Source organism: Pristiophorus japonicus, chromosome 2 (genome assembly GCF_044704955.1).
Source record: "Pristiophorus japonicus isolate sPriJap1 chromosome 2, sPriJap1.hap1, whole genome shotgun sequence".
Taxonomy (NCBI): domain Eukaryota; kingdom Metazoa; phylum Chordata; class Chondrichthyes; family Pristiophoridae; genus Pristiophorus; species Pristiophorus japonicus.
In genome coordinates, this window is record NC_091978.1 from 226,818,148 (window position 1) to 226,838,571 (window position 20,424).

At 45.9% G+C, this 20,424-nt stretch overlaps 1 protein-coding gene across 1 annotated transcript in view; it reads left to right on the forward strand.

Annotated features, from left to right (window-relative positions):
* Positions 1-20,424, forward strand: part of LOC139229916 (lysosome membrane protein 2-like) — a 76,121-nt gene that overhangs the window by 15,316 nt on the left and 40,381 nt on the right. Inside the window, exons 2-3 of the mRNA XM_070861545.1 lie at positions 12,107-12,264; positions 19,117-19,264. Coding sequence (XP_070717646.1) covers positions 12,107-12,264; positions 19,117-19,264 — 306 coding nt within the window. The remainder of the gene's footprint in view (positions 1-12,106; positions 12,265-19,116; positions 19,265-20,424) is intronic.

A 20,424-nucleotide genomic window follows, 5' to 3' on the forward strand; every position in this document is an offset into this window, starting at 1 on the left:
GACTGAGTGTGGCATCAATGAGCCCGAGTAAAATTGAAGTCAATGGGAATTGGGGAAAACTCTCCACTGGCTGGAGTCATACCTAGCACAAAAGAAAATGGCTGTGATTGTTGGAGGCCAATCATCTCAGCCCCAGGACATTGTTGCAGGGGTTCCTCAGGGCAGTGTCCTAGGCACAACCATCTTAGAAACATAGAAACATAGAAAATAGGTGCAGGAGTAGGCCATTCGGCCCTTCGAGCCTGCACTGCCATTCAATGAGTTCATGGCTGAACATGCAACTTCAGTACCCCATTCCTGCTTTCTCGCCATACCCCTTGATCCCCCTAGTAGTAAGGACTACATCTAACACCTTTTTGAATATATTTAGTGAATTGGCCTCAACAACTTCCTGTGGTAGAGAATTCCACAGGTTCACCACTCTCTGGGTGAAGAAGTTTCTCCTCATCTCGGTCCTAAATGGCTTACCCCTTATCCTTAGACTGTGACCCCTGGTTCAGGACTGTCCCCAACATTGGGAACATTCTTCCTGCATCTAATCTGTCTAAACCCATCAGAATTTTAAACGTTTCAAGAGATCCCCTCTCATTCTTCTGAACTCCAGTGAATACAAGCCCAGTTGATCCAGTCTTTGATATGTCAGTCTCACCATCCCGGGAATCAGTCTGGTGAATCTTCGCTGCACTCCCTCAATAGCAAGAATGTCCTTCAAGTTAGGAGACCAAAACTGTACGCAATACTCCAGGTGTGGCCTCACCAAGGCCCTGTACAACTGTAGTAACACCTCCCTGCCCCTGTACTCAAATCGCCTCGCTATGAAGGCCAACATGCCATTTGCTTTCTTAACCGCCTGCTGTACCTGCATGCCAACCTTCAATGACTGATGTACCATGACACCCAGGTCTTGTTGCACCTCTCCTTTTCCTAATCTGTCACTATTCAGATAATAGTCTGTCTCTCTGTTTTTACCACAAAAGTGGATAACCTCACATTTATCCACATTATACTTCATCTGCCATGCGTTTTCCCACTTACCTAACCTATCCAAGTCACTCTGCAGCCTCATAGCATCCTCCTCGCAGCTCACACTGCCACCCAACTTAGTGTCATCCGCAAATTTGGAGATACTACATTTAATCCCCTCGTCTAAATCATTAATGTACAATGTAAACAGCTGGGGCCCCAGCACAGAACCTTGCGGTACCCCACTAGTCACTGCCTGCCATTCTGAAAAGTACCCATTTACTCCTACTCTTGGCTTCCTGTCTGCCAACCAGTTCTCAATCCACGTCAGCACACAACCCCCAATCCCATGTGCTTTAACTTTACACATTAATCTCTTGTGTGGGACCTTGTCAAAAGCCTTCTGAAAGTCCAAATACACCACATCAACTAGTTCTTCCTTGTCCACTCCACTGGAAACATCCTCAAAAAATTCCAGAAGATTTGTCAAGCATGATTTCCCTTTCACAAATCCATGCTGACTTGGACCTATCATGTCACCTCTTTCCAAATGCGCTGCTGTGACATCCTTAATAATTGATTCCATCATTTTACCCACTACTGATGTCAGGCTGACCGGTCTATAATTCCCTGTTTTCTCTCTCCCTCCTTTTTTAAAAAGTGGGGTTACATTGACTACCCTCCATGCCATAGGAACTGATCCAGAGTCTATGGAATGTTGGAAAATGACTGTCAATGCATCCGCTATTTCCAAGGCCACCTCCTTAAGTACTCTGGGATGCAGACCATCAGGCCCTGGGGATTTATCAGCCTTCAATCCCATCAATTTTCCCAACACAATTTCCTGACTAATAAGGATTTCCCTCAGTTCCTCCTTCTTACTAGACCCTCTGACCCCTTTTATATCCGGAAGGTTGTTTGTGTCCTCCTTAGTGAATACTGAACCAAAGTACTTGTTCAGTTGGTCTGCCATTTCTTTGTTCCCCATTATGACTTCCCCTGATTCTGACTGCAGAGGACCTACATTTGTCTTCACTAACCTTTTTCTCTTTACATATCTATAGAAACTTTTGCAGTCCGTCATAATGTTCCCTGCAAGCTTCCTCTCGTACTCTATTTTCCCTGCCCTAATCAAACCCTTTGTACTCCTCTGCTGAGTTCTAAATTTCTCCCAGTCCCTGGGTTCACTGCTATTTCTGGCCAATTTGTATGCCACTTCCTTGGCTTTAATACTATCCCTGATTTCCCTTGATAGCCACGGTTGAACCACCTTCCCTTTTTTATTTTTACGCCAGACAGGGATGTACAATTGTTGTAGTTCATCCATGCAGTCTCTAAATGTCTGCCATTGCCCATCCACAGTCAATCCCTTAAGTATCATTCGCCAATCTATCCTAGCCAATTCATGCCTCATACCTTCAAAGTTACCCTTCTTTAAGTTCTGGACCATGGTCTCTGAATTAACTGTTTCATTCTCTATCGTAATGTAGAATTCCACCATATTATGGTCACTCTTTCCCAAGGGGCCTCGCACAACGAGATTGCTAATTAATCCTCTCTCATTACACAACACCCAGTCTAAGATGGCCTCCCCCCTAGTTGGTTCCTCGACATACTGGTTTAGAAAACCATCCCTTATGCACTCCAGGAAATCCTCCTCCACCGTATTGCTTCCAGTTTGGTTAGCCCAATCTATGTGCATATTAAAGTCACCCATGATAACTGCTGCACCTTTATTGCATGCACCTCTAATTTCCTGTTTGATGCCCTCCACAACACTACTGTTTGGAGGTCTGTACACAACTCCCACTAATGTTTTTTGCCCTTTGGTGTTCTGCAGCTCTACCCATATAGATTCCACATCATCCAAGCTAATGTCCTTCCTAACTATTGCATTAATCTCCTCTTTAACCAGCAATGCTACCCCACCTCCTTTTCCTTTTATTCTATCCTTCCTGAATGTTGAATACCCCTGGATGTTGAGTTCCCAGCCCTGATCATCCTGGAGCCACGTCTCTGTAATCCCAATCACATCATATCTGTTAACATCTATTTGCACAGTTATTTCATCCACTTTATTATGGATACTCCTTGCATTAAGACACAAAGCCTTCAGGCTTGTTTTTTTAACACCCTTTGTCCTTTTAGAATGATGATGTAGTGTGGCCCTTTTTGTTTCTTGCCTTTGTTTATTTGGCCTTCCACTATTGCTTTTTACCTTTCTACCATCTGTTTCTGACTCCATATTACTTCGCCCTATTTCGCTGCATAGGTTCCCATCCCCCTGCCATATTAGTTTAAACACTCCCGAACTGCATTAGGAAATGTTACTCCTAGGATATCAGTTCCAGTCCTGCCCAAGTGCAGACCGTCCCATTTGTACAGTTCCCACTTCCCCCAGAACTGGTTCCAATGTCCCAGGAATTTGAATCCCTCCCTCTTGCACCACTGCTCAAGCCACATATTTATTCTAACTATCCTAATTAGCACGTGGCACTGGTAGTAATCCAGAGATTACTACCTTTGAGGTCCTACTTTTTAAATTTAACTCCTAGCTCCCTAAATTCAGCTTGTAGGACCTCTTCCCGCTTCTTACCTATATCGTTGGTACCTACATGTACCACGACAACTGGCTTTTCACCCTCCCTCTCCAGAATGCTCTGCAGCCGCGCCGAGACATCCTTGACCCTTGCACCAGGAAGGCAACATACCATCCTGGAGTCTCGGTTGCGGCCGCAGAAACTCCTATCTATTCCTCTTACAATAGAGTCCCCTATCACTATAGCTCTCCCACTCTTTTTCCCACCCTTCTGTGCAGCAGAACCACCCACGGTGCCACGAACCTGGCTGCTGGTGCCTTCCCCTGGTAAGTCATCTCCCCCAACAGTATCCAAAACGGTATATCTGTTTTGGAGGGAGGTGACCGCAGGGGACTCCTGCACTATCTTCCTGCTCTTGCCTTGTTTTTTGGTCACCCATTCACTATCTGTCCTAACCCTTGCCTGCGGTGTGACCAACTCACTAAATGTGCTATCCACAACATTCTCAGCATCGCACATGCTCCAGAGTGAGTCCATCCGCAGCTCCAGTGCCGTCATGTGGTCTGTCAGGAGCTGCAGCTGGACACACTTCCCGCACACATAGTCAGGGACACTGGAAGCATCCCAGACTTCCCACATAGCACAGGAGGAGCATGACACAGGTCCGAGCTCTCCTGCCATGACTTAACCCTTAAATTAATTTACTTAAACACCAAACAGCTACTTAGTAGTTCACTGCCAATTAAACCAATCTAAAAGTCAGTCTAAAAGAGAGTTATACTTACCAGTCGAACAGCCAACCACTTACCAGCTTGGCTGTGACGTCACCTCTCGATTTCGCACCCCTCTATCTTTGTCTGCAACTGGTTGGGCTGGTCTCTGGGCCTCCGCCTCCTACTCTCGCACTCCTTATCAGTTGCTCTAGTGTCAGCACTGGTAGGAAAAACAAGACAAAACAGCACTTGCCGCCCCCCCGCTTGCCCAAACTCTCAAATGCCACTCTATATTATTGCACTCCATGCTCTGCATGAGCTGCCTCTTTTTAAACTGTATCTAGGTCAGATGACTCACTACTGGTCAGTCGGTTACAGAACTGGTTTTAACTAGCTGCTAATTGCCTCCAACTGGAGAGTTACCTTGTTTTTCTCTGCCTAAACCTGAAAGATTCCCAACTATTTAACTTTTCCCCTTTAAATTAAATTGCTACTTACTTAGAAGCTACTGGCAATTGCCACTAACAATTTACTTCAGCCTCCAAATGGTTTAAAGAGAATAACCCTTAAAACTCACCCACTTACCAAACTCACAAATGCCACTCTATGCTGTTGCACTCTGTGCTCTGCATGAGTTGCCTCTTTTTAAACTGTATCTAGGTCAGATTCATTAGTGACCTTCCCTCCATTATAGAGTTAGAAATGGGGAATTTCGCTAATGATTGCAAAGTGTTCAGTTCCATTCGTAACTCCTCAGATATTAAAGCAGTCCATGCCCGCCTGCAGGAAGACCTTGATGACATTCAGGCTTGGGCTGATAAATGGTAAGTAATATTTGTGCCACACAAGTGCCAGCCAATGACTATCTTCAACAAGAGAGCGTTTAACCACCACCCCTTGACATTCAACAGCAGTACCATCGCCAAATCCCCCAGCATCAACATCTTGGGGATTACCGTTAACCAGAGACTTAACTGGACCAGCCACATAAATACTATGGCTACAAGAGTGGGTCAGAGGCTGAGTATTCTGCGGCGAGTAACTCGTCTCCTGACCGCTGTTTCCTCCAAGGTGCGCAGACACGTGCACATCCCCAAGTTTGCCCGCACTTCAGATTGAAAGCTGCACCGAGAACTGGACAGCTGGAGCCGGACCCAAAATGCAGACAGTCGTTTGCGAGTCTTGCGACTTCAAAACCGATCCCAATTGGAAAGTAACAAGAGTTGGGGCAGCGGCCACATGACAGGGGAATGGGTGACATTTTGGTTGTGTCGCCCTCTGGGAAGTTCCACCTGCAGGAAGAAACTGCAGAAGAGCTGTACTCAGCCAGTTGCCATGGTGATGAGGGCAACGTCTCGCTCCTCCTTTGGCTCCAGGGGTCTGTGTCACAGAAACTCCGCGGTTGCCGCAAGGCAAATCGGAATAAGGCCATTCTGGAGTGGGGCAAATCAGAGCGGGCCAGCTCAATGCAACCAGCCACTGCTATAGAATTCAAGAGCAGAGAAGTTATGTTAAACTTGTATAAATCATCATCATAAGCAGTCCATCGAATCGAGGATGACTTGCTTCCACGTCAAAAAGTTCACAGGTGTTTCAATGAAGGACCTAAAATTCCAGGTCCCGGACAAAATCTTGAAATGTGGAAGATGCCTGTGCGTGGATTTTTTTAACGTGTAGTGACCGTTGCACACCAGCCAGCACACGGGCTTGACAGAGCTAGGTCTTTGTCCAGTAGCAAGGATTAACCAAGACGACTGGAGACCAGCTCTGCTGCACAGACCTAGTGTGCGCACATATCGCAGTGTGGGTTGGCCCGCGCTGCCCCTGGACCATCGCCTCTTCTGGGCCCCGAACTCACGCCTCTCGTAGAAACATAGAAATATAGAAAATAGATGCAGGAGTAGGCCATTCGGCCCTTTGAGCCTGCACCACCATTCAATAAGATCATGGCTGATTATTCACCTCAGTACCCCTTTCCTGCTTTCTCTCCATACCCCTTGATCCCTTTAGCCGTAAGGGCCATATCCAACTTCCGCTTGAATATATCTAACGAACTGGCATCAACAACTCTCTGCGGAAGAGAATTCCACAGGCTAACAACTCTGAATGAAGAAGTTTCTCCTCATCTCGCTCCTAAATGGCTTACCCCTTATCCTTGGACTGTGACCCCTGGTTCTGGACTCCCCCAATATCGGGAACATTCTTCCTGCATCTAACCTGTCTAATCCCGTCAGAATTTTATGTTTCTATGAGATTCCCTCTCATTCTTTTAAGCTCCAGTGAATACAGGCCCAGTCGATCCAGTCTCTCCTCATATGTCAGTCCTCACATTTATCCACATTATACTGCATCTGCCATGCATTTGCCCACTCACCTAACCTGTCCAAGTCACCCTGCAACCTCTTAGTGTCCTCCTCACAGCTCACACCGCCACCCAGCTTAGTGTCATCTGCAAACTTGGAGGTATTACTCTCAATTCCTTCATCTAAATCATTGATGTATATTGTAAATAGCTGGGGTCCCAGCACTGAGCCTGCAGCACCCCACTAGTCACTGCCTGCCATTCTGAAAAGGACCCGTTTATCCCGACTCTCTGCTTCCTGTCTGCCAACCAGTTCTCTATCCACGTCAATACATTGCCCCCAATACCACGTGCTTTAATTTTGCACACTAATGTCTTGTGTGGGACCTTTTCAAAAGCCTTTTGAAAGTCCAAATACACCACATCCACTGGTTCTCCCTTGTCCACTCTACTAGTTACATCCTCAAAAAAATTCTAGAAGATTTGTCAAGCATTATTTCCCTTTCATAAATCCATGCTGACTTGGACCGATTCTGTCACTGCTTTCCAAATGCGCTGCTATTTCATCTTTAATAATTGATTCCAACAATTTCCCCACTACTGATGTCAGGCTAACCGGTCTATAATTACCCGTTTTCTCTCCCTCCTTTTTAAAAAAAGTGAACCCTGATCATGTCCCTCTACAATCTCTCGTCACTCCTTTGCCCTGACCTCGCCGCTTCTGTTGTACTGCCCACGCGCCAATCACTGACCTGGACCTTGATGACAACCCTTTTCACTGCCGTTGCTCTCCTGCTCTAGCACGTGCTGCTCCCTGGAGTGATCCCTGCTCCTTCCGCTCCCCGGCCTGCTCTGATGGTACTCGCAACCCAGGGGCCGCACAAACTGCTGGGCCACTCAAACAGCCATAGTTTATTTCACTCGGCACAAAAGTGTAGAACCTATATAGAATCTTATGAATGTCCCATGATTTGAGACGGTGGGGTGGCAATATGGCATTACTGTATATATGCTTTTAAGTGGTTGCTGCCGCTGTTATTGTTAAATCTGCCCACGGGCGAAAAGGAGTTCATGGCTCACTCGGTACAAAAAAAAATTAGAGGGAGCATTGTTCCTGACTCCCCAAAGCCTTTACACATTTACAAGGCACAAGTCAGGAGTGTGATGGAATATTCTTCACTTGCCTGGATGAGTGCAGCTCCAACAACACTCAAGAAGCTCGACACCATCCAGGACAAAGCAACCAACTTGATTGGCACCCCATCCACCACCTTAATCATTCACTCCCTCCACCACCGGCCTACCGTGGCTGCAGTGTATAACCCTCCAAGGCTTCTTCGACAGTCCCTCCCAAACCTGTGACCTCTACCACCTAGAAGGACAAGAGCAGGAGGCACATGGGAACACCATCACCTGCAAGTTTCCCTCCAAGTCACGCACCATCCTGACTTGGAAATATATTGCCGTTCCTTCATAGTCGCTGGGTCAAAACCCTGAAACTCACTCCGTAACACACTGTGGGAGTACCTTAACCACAAGGACTGCAGCAGTTCAAGAAGGCAGCTCACCACCACCTTCTCCAGGGCAATTAGGGATGGGCAATAAATTCTGGCCTTGGTAGCAACGCCCACATCCTGTGAATTAATATTTGTTTAAAAAGCACTTCCCCAGATGGATGTAGCTACAAGAATTCCCCTTTTATTCCCTTATCTTGTTTTATCTTTGTTTTTCTGGTGTGACATTTTTCCACAAACTCTTATTCCAGGTTCAAACTCCTTAAAGCTAACCCTCCTGGCTAGGACAATATATTTGGCCTCAGTGCCCCCAGGTTAGGGATGGGAAAAACTAGCTCGGATTTGTTTTGCTTTTTATGTGTATGATCTGTTTTTTTTTAAGTGATCAGGATTGGTTGTGGTGCTCTTCATGTCAAATAACTTGCTGACACTTGTTCTCTGGTCTCTCCTGAAGACTAGCCACTTGAATGAAGGATTGGTGGGATTTCTAGTACCAATAAAAATAAATTAAAAAAAAAAACCTTTTTCACAGAATGTGAGCAGTACTGGAAAGACTGCAATTATAGTTCTTCCCTAGTTGCCCTGAATGTGGTGGTGGTTGGTCGTGAAGGAGTTGAGCCATTCTCACAGAATACCCATCCTCTGCCTTGTTTTTTTTAGCCATGCTGTTGATGTGGCCATTCCAATTAAGGTCAATAATGACCTCCATGATGTTGTTCGTGCGGCTTCAGTGTTGGTTCCATTGAAAGTCAAGGTGAAGTGGTTGGATTTTTTCTCTTATTGCAGATGGCCATTGGAGAGCGGGCAGGGAAGCGGACCCGAGTCCATGATTGGATCAGCCATGATCATATTAAGTGGTGGAGCAGGCTCGAGAGACTGTACGGCCTACTCATGCTCCTATTTCTTGTGTTCTTGTGTTCTTGGCCTCTTGTCAGACTGAATATGGATGTTGTCCTTTACCTACTGCTGGCTAGCATAGGCTGCTTCATTATCAAAGGAGTTATGGAACTGAACACAGGAATTGTCAATGAATAGCCCCACTCCTGACCTTTTATGTTGGAGGAAAGGTGGTTAGTGAGTAGCTAAATATCATGGGCAGAGGATGTTTCTGTGGTGTACTCCTCCTTTAATAATGCCCTGGATCTGCGATGATTGGCCTCTGACAACCACCTTGCACATCGGCTGCTATTCCAGCTACTATAGAGTTTTTTTCCCCATGACCTCATTTCTGCTGGAACTCCTTGATGCCGTACCCTGCCGGTCATTGCCTTGATGTTGACGCTCACAACAGCACTCTGGCATTCAGCTCTTACACACATGTCTGCCCAAGGCCAGTGGGGAGATGTGGAGCTGAGTGATTCTATCAGAACCCAAACTAAGCTTTTAGTATGTGTTGCTTGAGATGACTCTATTGATTACTCCTTCCATACTCCTTTTGTGATCATTGGGAAGCTGATAAGGTGGTAATTGGCTGGATGACATTTATCCTTTTTTCTTCCTGTTGAGACATACCTGGGCAATTTTCATATTTCTAGGTAGATAACAATGTCATGGCTGCACTGGAACAGCTTGAGTGGGAGATAGTTATTTCTAGTGTGCAGGTGTTCAGCATTACAGCCAGGATCTTGCCAGAGCCGACAGTCTTTGCTGTGTCCAGTACACCCAGCCTCCTCTTAATGTCACATGGACTCCAGCCAATTCAGTTCAAGCCTCGTTCAAAAGCATTGAGATTGTCCTGGCTAAATTTCACTAATTCAGTGCAAGCTAGATTTGAAAATGTATCTTTCTGCTCTTGTAGCTCAATTATTCACACTCTATATTTGGAGAAGTCTGATTTTTAGAAATAATTTTAACACAATATATTTATTACCATTGCTTAAATTCTTCTCTTTCTGCCACCACCCACCCATCCTCAACCTAAGCCTGGCCAGTACTTAAACAACCGCAAGATGGTTGCAATATCGACCAGGATTGTTTCCTCCCACTGGCGAGTACATTTTCTCTGCTTGTCCGCTACCTTCAATGCACAGCAGTACTTATCAAATCAGGCTTTCACTGTGGGGAATTGAACATCGAAGTTCATATTTATTTTAATTAGAATAACATCTTGTTAACGAGGGTTTTCTGAAGCTGACGTTTTAAATTAGTATTCCTATTGGACTGTACCATTAAATTTATTCTTTGTTGCTTTAACAATAGAATATAGATAGAAATCTTCTCAATCTTCCACGCTGCCATGCTCCACCTCACAGTCGACAAGCTCCCTGCTGGAGTGGAACTAAACTACAGAACCAGTGGGAAGCTGTTCAACCTATGCCGCCTCCAGGCCGGGTCCAAGACTACCCCAACCTCTCGTCGAGCTACAGTATGCGGACGACGCCTGCGTCTGTGCATATACAGAGGCTGAACTCCAGAACATAGTCGACGTATTTACTGAGGCGTTCCAAAGTACGGGCCTTACGCTAAACATCAGCACGACAAAGGTCCTCCACCATCCTGTCCTTAATGCACAGCACTGTCCCCCAGTCATCAAGATCCATGGTGTGGCCCTGGACAATGTGGACCACTTCCCATAAATCGGGAGCCTCCTATCAACAAGAGCAGGCATTGACGACGAGATCCAACACCGCCTCCAGTGCAGCAGTGCAGTCTTCGGCCGCCTGAGGAAAAATGTTTGAAGACCAGGCCCTCAAAACTGCCACCAAGCTCATGGTCTGCAGGGCTGTAGTAATTCCCGCCCTCCTGTATGGCTCAGAAACATGGACCATGTACAGGAGACACCTCAAGTAGCTGGAGAAATACCACCAACGATGTCTCTGCAAGATTCTACAAATCCCCTGGGAGGACAGACGCACCAACATTAGCGTCCTCGACCAGGCCAACATCCCCAGCATCGAAGCACTGCCCACACTTGATCAGCTCCGCTGGACAGGCCACAGAGTTCGCATGCCAGACACGACACTCCCAAAGCAAGCGCTCTACTCGAAACTCCTTCACGGTAAACAGGCAACGGGAACGTTACAACGACGCCCTCAAAGCCTCCCTGATAAAGTGCAACATCCCCACTGACACCTGGGAGACCCTGGCCAAAGACTGCTCTAAGTGGAGGAAGCGCATCCGGGAGGGCAATGAGCAACTCAAGTCTCGTCGCTGAGAGCATGCAGAAACCAAGCGCAGGCAGCGGAAAGTGCGTGCGGCAAACCTACCCACCCCTTCCCTCAATGACTATCTGCCCCACCTATGACAGAGACTGTGGTTCTCGTATTGGACTGTACAGCCATCTAAGAACTTGGGTTAAGAGTGGAAGCAAGTCTTCCTTGATTCCGAGGGACTGCCGATGATGATGATGATGATGATGATGACAGATATAAATGCAACCAAGGTTCAATGGATTGATCCCTGGGATGAGAGAGTTGTCATATGAGAAGAGATTGAGTAGATTGGGCCTATACTCTGGAGTTTAGAAGAATGAGAGGTGATCTCATTGAAACATACAAGATTCTGAGGGGGATTGACGGGGTAGATGCAGAGAGGTTGTTTCCCCTGGCTGGAAAGTCTAGAACTAGGGGACATAGTCTCAGGATAAGGAGTTGGCCATTTAAGACTGCGATGAGGAATTTCTTCACTCAGACAGTTGTGAATCTTTGGAATTCTCTATACCACAGAGCCGTAGATGCTCAGTCATGGAGTATATTTACTGCTATGAAAGAGAGAATTTTGGACTCTAGGGGAATCAAGGGATATGGGAATTGTGCTGGAAAATGGAGTTGAGGTCGAAGATCAGCCACGATCTTATTGAATGGCGGAATAGCCTCGAGGGGCAATATTTTAATTTTTTTTGGGTGCACTGCCCCTTTAATGGGCTGCGTGCTCGGTTTTTCTTATTGTAAGGTCGGCTAGTGGCCTACGCGAGAGCTCCAGATAGATGCACAGCTTAAAGGAAACATTGGCTGTATGGCCTACTCCTGCTCCTAATTCTTGTGTTCTTATATTCTTGTGTGTTATAATGCCTACTATTTTAAAGATTTGCCCCCTTCATGTTACTAGCCTTTGTTACTTCATATCTTTTTGCAGGAAGTGCAGCTGAGGAATGGTACGGTTGCCTTTGAGAATTGGGAAAATCCACCTCCTCCAATTTACATGCAATTTTACTTCTTCAATGTCACAAACCCTGGTGAAGTGCTAGATGGCGGGAAACCTTTTCTTGAGGAGAAAGGCCCTTACACTTACAGGTATGATGAATGAAATTCTTATCTGTTCAACTGAAGCTACTGTAATGTATCTTTCATAGTTTTGGAGAGATTTTGGTGGTTTTTTTTAAACTGCTATTTTAAAAGCAGGAAAAAAAACATAAAATGAGGACGACTATTTTGTCCCTGAAATGTGTTCCTTCCAGAGACCATGTATAGTGTGTGGCATTGTGTACGCTGTCCAATGTATTCAATCTCCTGTTAACTGCATTAGTTTCTCTGTGCATGTTAACCTTGCAACAACTGATCAGCAGCTTTTTTAAAAAAAAGTTGATGGAGCCCCTGAAGCTGACCTCTCAAAAATAGCTCTGTTTTATAAGCCTGTAACTTGTGAAAATAAAGTTACTGGAGCTTTTTAATTTAATATGTAGGTATACACAACATTCCTTCACTTGTTATTGGAGGGAAGGGAAACAATATACGCTCATGGAAACATGAAGGGAAAAATACAAATGTTGAAGGCACGACATTGATGGGGCTATTCCACGGGGAGACTAGGACATGCTACGTTGAATGCTTCCATTTTAAATATCGTGCATTCTAGTCCATTTTTAAGCACTTTACAATGAACCCTCTTTTTAAAAAAAAAAATTATTTTAATGATCAAAGTGACATTTTGAATTTTTCCAACAGTGCAACCTTCGCCAAAAGTCGATAGTCACTTTCCAACATCTCCAATTACTTTTCTACCCTCCCCCCGGCCCAATTTGGAGGCACTCCAACTCTTCTGGTCACTGCCCAGAGACGACCTCCTTCCTGCACCTGTTTCTGCTACTTTAACCTATGTCCCCTCGTAATTGACCCCTCCACCAAGGGCAATAGGCCCTTGCTATCCACTATATCCAGGTCCTTCAAAATTTTATACACCTCAATACGGTTTCCTCTCAGCCTCCTTTGTTCCAAGTAGAACAAACCCAGCCTATCCAATTTGTCCTCATAGCTAAGATTCTTCATTCCAGGCAGCATCCTTGTAAATCTCCTCTGCACCCTCTCCAATGCAATCATGTCCTTCCTATAATACGGCGACCAGAACTGCGCGCAGTATTCCAGCTGTGGCCTAATCAGTGTATTATATAATTTAAACATAACCTCCCTGCTAAAGGCAAGCATTCCGTATGCCTTCTTAACCACCTTATCCACCTGGCCTGCTACTTTCGGGGATCTGTGGACAAGCACTCCAATGTCCCTTTGTTCATCTACACTTCTAAGTGGCCTACGATTTAATGTGTATACCGTTTCCTTATTAAACCACAAGTGCATTACCTCACACTTCTCCGAATTAAATTCCATTTGCCACTGTTCTGCCCACCTGACCAGTAGATTGATATCCTCTTGCAGTCCATGACTTTCCTCTTCATTATTAACCACACAGCCAATTTTAGTGTCATCTGCAAACTTATTAATCATACCCCCTATATTCAAATCTCGATCATTGATGTATACCACAAAAAGCAAGGGACCCAGTACTGAGTCCTGCAGAACTCTACTGGAAACATCCTTCCAGTCACAAAAACATCCATCAACCATTACCCTTTGCTTCTTACCTAAGCCAATTTAGGATTCAAGTTGCCACATTGCCCTGGATCCCATGGACTTTTATCTTTGTGACCAGTCTGCCATGTGGGACCTTATCAAAAGCTTTGCTAAAGTCCATATACACTACATCATATGCACTACCCTCATTGACCCTCCTGGTTACCTCCTCGAAAAATTCAATAAGGTTAGTCAAACCCAACCTTCCCTTAACAAATCCATGCTGACTATCCCTAATTAATCGTTGCCTTTTTAAATGTAGATTTATCCTGTCCTTCAGGATTTTTTCCAATAATTTTCCCATTACTGAGGTTAGGCTGACAGGCCTGTAATTACTTGGCCTATTCCTTTCTCCCTTCTTAAACAAGGGTTCCACATTAGCAGTCCTCCAGCATCATGCCTGAATCCAAAGATGACTGGAAAATGATGGTCAAGGCCTCTATTTCCTCTTTTGCTTTGCTCAACAGCCTGGGATGCATTTCATCAGGGCCTGGGGACTTATCTACTTTCAAAACTGCTAAACCCCTTACTACCTTCTCTTTCACTGTTTATTTCATCCAGAATTTCACACTCCTCCATAGCAGTATCTACATTGCCCCTTTTCTTTGTGAAAACAGATGCAAAGTATTCATTAAGAACCATATCCACATCTTCTGCCTCCACACACAGATTCCATCATAGGCGGTCCCTTGAAACGAGGATAACTTGCTTCCACGCCCCAAAAAAAGGACAAGTTCACAGGTGTTTCAGTGAAGGACCCGAACTACATCCTGAAGGGTGGAAGATGCCTATGTGTGCATTTTTTTAATGTGGGGTGGCCGTTGCACACCAGTCACCACACAGGCTTGACAGAGCTAGGTCTTGGTCCAGTGGCAAGGACACACAGATTACCCTCATGGTCTCTAATAGGCCCTATACTAACTTTAGTTATCCTCTTGCTCTTAATATAGAACATCTTTGGGTTTTTCTTGATTTTACTTGCCAAGAATGTTTCATGCTCTCTCTCAGCATTCCTAATATCCTTTTTAATTTCACCTCTGAATTTTCCATATTCCTCCAGAGATTCTACAGTATTTAGCCGTCAGTATATGACGTAAGCTTCTCTTTTTTTCTTTATCCTCCCCTGTAAGTCCCGAGACATCCAAGGGGCTCTAGAATTTTTATTCCCACCCTTTTTCTTTAAGGGCACATGTTTGGCCTGAGCCCTCCAGCTCTCATTCTTGAATGCCTCCCACTGTTCTGACACTGATTTACCTTCAAGTAACTGTTTTCAGTCCACTGTGGTCAAATCACTTCTCAACTTAGTAAAGTTAGCTTTTCCTCAATTTGGGACTTTTATTCCTGATCTATCCTTATCCTTATCCATAACTACCTTGAATCTGACAGAATTATGGTCATTGGCACCCGAATGCTCTCTCACTAATACCCCTTCTACCTGCCCAGCTTCATTCCCCAAAACTAAATCCAGAACTGCTCCCTCCCGTGTTGGGCTTGTTACATACTGACTTAAAAAAGTTCTCTTGAATGCAGTTTAGGAATTCCGCACCCTCTATACCCTTCACACTATATTTGTCCTAATCAATATTAGGATAGTTGAAATCCCCTATTACTGCCCTATGGTTTTTGGACTTCACAGAAACTTGCCTACATATTTGCTCCTCTATCTCCCTTCCACTGTTTGGGGGTCTATAATACACACCCAGCAATGTGATCGCCCTTTTTTATTTTTCAATTTGACCCATATGGCCTCATTTGATGATCCCTCTAACGTATCATCCCTCCTCACAGCTGTAATAGTTTCTTTAATCAATACCGCAACCCCCTTCCCCCCCCCCTCCTCCATTTTTTTTACACCCCTCTCTGTCCTGTCTAAGAATCCTGTAACCAGGAATTATGGGCTCAAAACTGGCCAGGAGTTGCTCTGTTTTTTTTTTCGAGCAACTTGATTTTTCTGGAGTATCTTAAAAATCCCCATTTTGCACATTCAATTTGCGCCAGTGTAAGCGAGTTAGTTACGATTTTTTTAGTTTAGTTTAATTTTTCTCAAAAGAGGGAGTTATCAGCCACCCTCGCCGGTTTTGGCCATTTAGGCCACTTTGGCCAGCTAATAGTTACTTCAAATCTATTTCGGCCAGCGTATGTGGCCACTTCAGAATACGCTTGCAGAGAGTTAAGAAATCAGTGCAGGTAGGTACATCAGAGGCCAGCAGAACTTAATGACTTGACTAAAGAATGTGAATAGGATCAAACAGCTATACAGGACATCCTATGACAAACTTCGCAAAGTTAATTTACTATACAACAGAAGCATTCATGGAAGCTTAAACTACAAAAATAAAAGAAGTAAAAGATAGTTGAATTAAATTGCCCTAATCGCTGAACTAATTTGAACAACTATTTGTTTGCAATGATTATACTGGGCCAAAATTGAGCCCATATTATCTAAATAAAGTCTACTTCAATAAATAAAATATTCTGTGTTCCTCCGTCACTTATGTTCTTCTGTCACAATAGCCCTGCCCGCCCGCCCCTAGCCTTGGCCGAATGGCCGATCGATGCGATTTCTAGATGGTTAAAGCTGCAAATCAAATACCCCTACTCACAGCAACATTTGTCGGTATCGGGTCCCACGCAGCAACAACATACAGAGGCTGGGGGCGGCGAAGAGCTATTGCGCATGCACGCACACTCCACTGCGCATGTGCAGACGTCCCGGCACGGTTTTCAGCGCGGGACACTGGCTCCGCCCCCGACTAGACTGGCCATGCTGCGCGAAGACCCGGGAGAGGCCGGACAGCGTCCAAAGTCGGGACGTCTTTTTTCGGCGCGCTTGGAAACGTAGAAAAGCAGCGCAACTCGGGTGAGTGCGCCAAAAATCGGCATGGACCAATTTTGAGCCAAACCTGCCCCTCTTTCAGCCATGTCTCTGTAATGGCTATAATGTCATACTCCCAAGTGTCTACCTGTGCTCTCAGCTCATCCGCCTTATTTGCTATACTCCTTGCATTGAAGTATATGCCATTCAGTACAGGAAGTCTCCTTGATTACTACTTATTAACCCTTGTTTCCACTGACTTACTGATTCATTTTCTACATACTTTCTTTCCAATTTCAACTTTACTTCCTTCCCTATTGAATTTGTTCTCTGGTTCCCATCCCCCTGCCAATCTAGTTTAAACTCTCCCCAACAGCACTAGCAAAACTCCCCGTGAGGATATTGGTCCCAGTGCTGTTGAGGTGCAACCCATCTGGTTTGTACAGGTCCCATCTCCCCCAGAAGCGGTCCCAATGCCTCAGGAATTTAAAGCCCTCCCTCCTACACCAACTCTTCAGCCACGCGTTCATCCTCTCTATCCTTCTGTTCCTGTACTCATTAGCACATGGCATACTACCTTTGAGGTCCTATCCTTTAATTTTTCTTTTTGTTCCCTAAATTCTGCCTGCAGGACCTCATCCTCGCTGGATCAATTTCGGATGGGATGGCTCACCCATCTGCCCCGGTCGATAAGGCCTCTCCGCTCCATTCCTGACTCTTGGAGGCGGTAATGAAGCTTATAGAGGGGGGCAAATTCGGTACCCCAGTCTGAGTTTTCAGTTCCTCCAGCTAAATATGGCTGAGGGAGGGGTGGAGTTTGTGGTGGGAACTGCTAATGGATTCCGTCTTCCTGCTGACTCCATCTTCCTCCCTGCCAATGGTCTTTGGTTGGACCAGGCTGTTGGCTACCTCCCTGTTCAACCTCAAGTTGATTTTCTGACTCGATATCCTCTCCATCACCAAGACAGCTTACTTCCATCTCCATAGCATCACTTGTACCCACCCCAACTCAACCCATCTGTCAGTGAGACCCACTTAAATGCCTTTTGTTACCTCCAGACTTGATTTTAAGCCAATGCTCTTCTTGCCCATCCCCCTCTCCCACCACCACAAAGTTTAAAAAAAATTATATATTCATTCATGGGATGTGGGCATTGCTGTCTTTGCCGGCATTTGTTGCCCATCACTAATAGCCCTTGAGAAGGTGGTGATGGGCCACCTTCTTGAACTGTTGTAGCGGTGTAATACAACTGAGTGGCTTGCTCGGCTTTTTCAGAGGGCAGTTAAGAGACAACCACTTTGCTGTGGGTCTGGAGTCACACATAGGCCAGACCCGGTAAGGACGGCAGATTTCCTTCCCAAAAGAACATTAGTGAACCAGTTGGTTTTTTTCTGACAATCTGGTAGTTTCATGGTCACCATTACTGATACTAGCTTTTTTTTCAAGTTTATTTAATTAACTGAAATTAAATTCACCTAGTTGCTACGGTGAGACTTGAACTCACGCCCCTGGATTACTAGTCCAGTAACATAACCACTTTACTACCGTACCCCGAAATCCACCACATCCAAAGCTCTGCCTCCAAACTTTTTACCTGATCCTTGCTCTCCGTCTCCGACGCCTCACTTAAAATTGTTCTCCATGTTTTTAAATCCCTCTGTAGTCTTTCCTCGCCCCTCCCCAACTTTCTCCAGCTCCAGAACCCCTCCCTGAAACTGTTCCTCTGACTCCTAGCCTCTTGTGCCTCCCACCACACCACCAGCAATTAGGAAACACTGCATTTCTTCCCCCTCCCTTCACTAATCCAGGGCATTCAAGCCAATTGTAGCTCCCCTACTGCTGCCCCGGATGAGATTGACTAATTTGGTATAGACCAGGGATTAAAATGTATAGATCAGTTGATAATACTCTCCAGAGTCAAAGTTGTGGGTTCAAACTCCGCTCCAGGACTCAATCTAGGCTGACACTTCAAAGTAGAACTGGGCATTGTTGGACGCACACTCTGTTACACGAGACGCTAAACTTAAACCCTATATGTCTGTTCAGTTGGCCATAAGAGATCTTGTGGCACATTTTATGAAGCATGAACTCTCCCAGTTCCAACATTCATCCCTCAACCAACACTACCACAACAGATCATTTATTTCATGACTGTCTGTGGAAAATTATCTGTCGTGTTAACCTTAAAAAAAAAGTGACTGAACTTCAAAAGTAATTATTTGGCAGTGAAGTGCTTTGCAATGTCCAGAAGTCATGAAAGGCAATATACGAATGCAACCCTTTTTTTGCCTCCCACTTTCCCTGGTCAGTATGGCTCAATCACTGGCTGATTAAACCTACTGAGACATCAAGATGGACGGACGGTGGGGTTAGAGAGGGAAGGTGTGAGGGGTATGTTTCTTTGTATGTGCTTGAGTAGTTATCCATGTTTTTTGAGCCGTAATTGGTTCCCTTAATAGTAACTAGCTTTAGCTTAATCTTTCAGGGAGTATAATCCAAAAGAAAATGTGACGTTTGTGGAAGATGGCAAGTTGGTGTCTGCTATGACCCCAAAGACCTATGTATTTGTTCCTGAGTTGTCTGCAGGAGATCCTGAAACTGACTTGATTCGAACAGTGAATATTCCAGTTGTGGTGAGTTGCTGCCATTTAAAAAAAAATCAATTTTTAATAAACATCCTAAAACACAGTCAGATTAACCTGCAGATTTTTGAGATCAACTTTGAAGTTTGAGCTGCTTCTGATTTTTAAGTGACTTTGGGACCAGAAAGTGTTTTAGAAATAACCGCCTGATTTTGGTGATGGAATTTCAGATTATCGAAAGGGAGGCTTTTTCTTTATCAGCACAGTGCAGAATATCTGAGGTGCACTGCACCTGAGGAGGGAGCTGCCCGAATGACTCGGGAACTCCAGGCTTGGTCTGTGTGTTTATATATTTTTAAAAGGTGAAAATTGGGAACTGTGGCTGTGCTCTGAACTTTTGACATCGGGGTTTTCTGATGGAGTTCAGTAGAAGGCTACCAAGTGGAGATGGAGTGGGTGGGGGTGGGGGGGGGGGGGATAAAGAGATGGAGTGGGTGGGGGGGAAGAGATGGAGTGGGTGGGGGGAGGGGGGAAAGCGATGGAGTGGGTGGGGGGGAAGAGATGGAGTGGGTGGGGGGAGGGGGAAGAGATGGAATGGGTGGGGGGAGGGGGGAAGAGATGGAATGGGTGGGGGGAGGGGGAAGAGATGGAATGGGTGGGGGGAGGGGGGGAAGATATGGAGTGGGTGGGGGACGAGGGGGGAAAGCGATGGAGTGGGTGGGGGGGAAGAGATGGAGTGGGTGGGGGGGAAGAGATGGAGTGGGTGGGGGAGGGGGGGAAGAGATGGAGTGGGTGGGGGGGAAAGAGATGGAGTGGGTGGGGGGAGGGGGGGGGAAGAGATGGAGTGGGTGGGGACGAGGGGGGAAAGCGATGGAGTGGTGGTGGGGGGGAAGAGATGGAGTGGGTGGGGGGGAAGAGATGGAGTGGGTGGGGGGAGGGGGGGAAGAGATGGAGTGGGTGGGGGGGAAAGAGATGGAGTGGGTGGGGGGGAAAGAGATGGAGTGGGTGGGGGGGAAAGAGATGGAGTGGGTGGGGGGAAAGAGATGGAGTGGGTGGGGGGAAAGAGATGGAGTGGGTGGGGGGGAAAGAGATGGAGTGGCTGGGGGGAGGGGGGGAAGAGATGGAGTGGCTGGGGGGAGGGGGGGAAGAGATGGAGTGGGTGGGGGGAGTGGGGGAAGAGATGGAGTGGGTGGGGGGAGGGGGAAGAGATG